Here is a 1527-nt window from a genome sequence, read left to right as displayed (position 1 = left end):
CCGCCGCACACGTGAGTAAAATGACTCATGCGTCATTTTACTTGAGTAAAATAACTCACATGTGCGCCGGGCTTTGTTCTCGCTCTGGTTGGGTCGCTTTCTGCCGTGGTGTTACCCTAACTGATTTCAGCTGTTTCTGAGTGCAGACGGCAATTAATTAAGACGTCTGCTTGCGATGAATACTAACGACTAATGTGTGATTTTCTTTTCATTGCAGTCTTCAATGATCCAAATGCCTTTGAGTATTTAGAGGGCAGAGGCGCACATGTAAGTAAATCGCATTCAATTCTAAATGGCAAATCGCACATGAGACGTTTGTCTCATAGTGAACAGCAGTGCTCCGTATATCAATCGATAATCGATCGATCAAACAGATGTGCCTCTTGCGTGTTATAGATGAAACCTAGTGCGCTGGCACGACAGTCTCTCTACCAAATGTTTGATCCGATGCTTGGAACTCCCAGCCCACCAGCCCAGCGGACCGCTGCTGCGGCACCTACTATTATCAAAGAGCAACCAGAGAGCTCAAACCCAAAGTAAGATTTGAATGTGCGCTGTTTCATATGCCTACTGAAGTTTTTGAAATTACAGCTAAAATATGACTTGCTGCTTGACCGCGATGAATATTGCATCTGTACAGTCCACCTTCACTCGTTTGCAAAACTTTGTAGTGTTAATGATTGTTCATATAGTCGCTCTCATTAAAGCATTGCTTTCAGTCGTCAGCATGTATGTGTGTTTCAGCGATGAGACGTTTGCGTTGATGGGCACACCACCTTTGTCGGCGCGCCCCGCTCCCATGTCCACAGAAACACCGCCCGGGTTATCACGGTGTATCCTGGACCAGACTAACATGCTCGATGCCAGCATAAACCCTGCGGTTAGTGAAAAGTCATTAGAGATCTAGGCGCCTTAAATCGACTACGTCACGAATTTTCTATGGTGTATATTTGTAAAAGAAATTGTTGCCATTTTTTTTGTACATTAAAAGTAAGTACTAACAGGACTAAATGTATCGTCAAATTCTTACCTGATAAGATGATTTCTCAACTAGTTAAAAATCCAAAAAACCTGGATGATTTGATATTATGATCCTGACATTAATTGCTTGCTAGGCTATGTATGATTCCCGAGTGTATGTTTACATCAAACAAACAAAATAGGAAATAGTAAATAGTAAATAGGAAGTATAATGCAGCAATTTAAAACCATAAAAGTGAACAGAATTACTTGCATTTTTTTTATTTTTTTTATTTACTGTGACATAATCATTTTAAAGGAATAATATGGCCATTGATTACGCAATGTTGACGAATGCTAGAGTAACTGGCATCTTGTGTAGTTAAAGGAATAATATGGCCATTGATTATGCAATGTTGACGAATGCTAGAGTAACTGGCACCTTGTGTAGTTAATAAGTACATTACCTTATAGCCAAACGCGTATTAGTTTGTCCAATATCACTGCTGGTTACAAAGAAATGTCTAATTGAGTGAAATCCGCAGTCCAAAAAATGTTTACAGTTTA

General features: G+C 39.9%; 1 protein-coding gene across 2 annotated transcripts in view; it reads left to right on the top strand.

Moving 5' to 3' along the window:
* LOC106821226 (transforming acidic coiled-coil-containing protein 3-like) overlaps positions 1-1527 on the top strand; it is a 36329-nt gene that overhangs the window by 7299 nt on the left and 27503 nt on the right. The window contains exons 4-6 of one of the 2 annotated variants that reach the window (XM_014825933.1): positions 218-267; positions 397-536; positions 745-822. In XM_014825933.1, coding sequence (XP_014681419.1) covers positions 218-267; positions 397-536; positions 745-822 — 268 coding nt within the window. Of the gene's footprint in view, positions 1-217; positions 268-396; positions 537-744; positions 881-1527 lie in introns of both variants that reach the window. The other variant, XM_014825934.1, reaches the window with a different exon arrangement.

Source organism: Priapulus caudatus, unplaced genomic scaffold (genome assembly GCF_000485595.1).
Source record: "Priapulus caudatus unplaced genomic scaffold, Priapulus_caudatus-5.0.1 Scaffold64, whole genome shotgun sequence".
NCBI classification, from domain to species: domain Eukaryota; kingdom Metazoa; phylum Priapulida; class Priapulimorpha; order Priapulimorphida; family Priapulidae; genus Priapulus; species Priapulus caudatus.
This window is presented reverse-complemented; position numbering and strand designations above follow the sequence as displayed.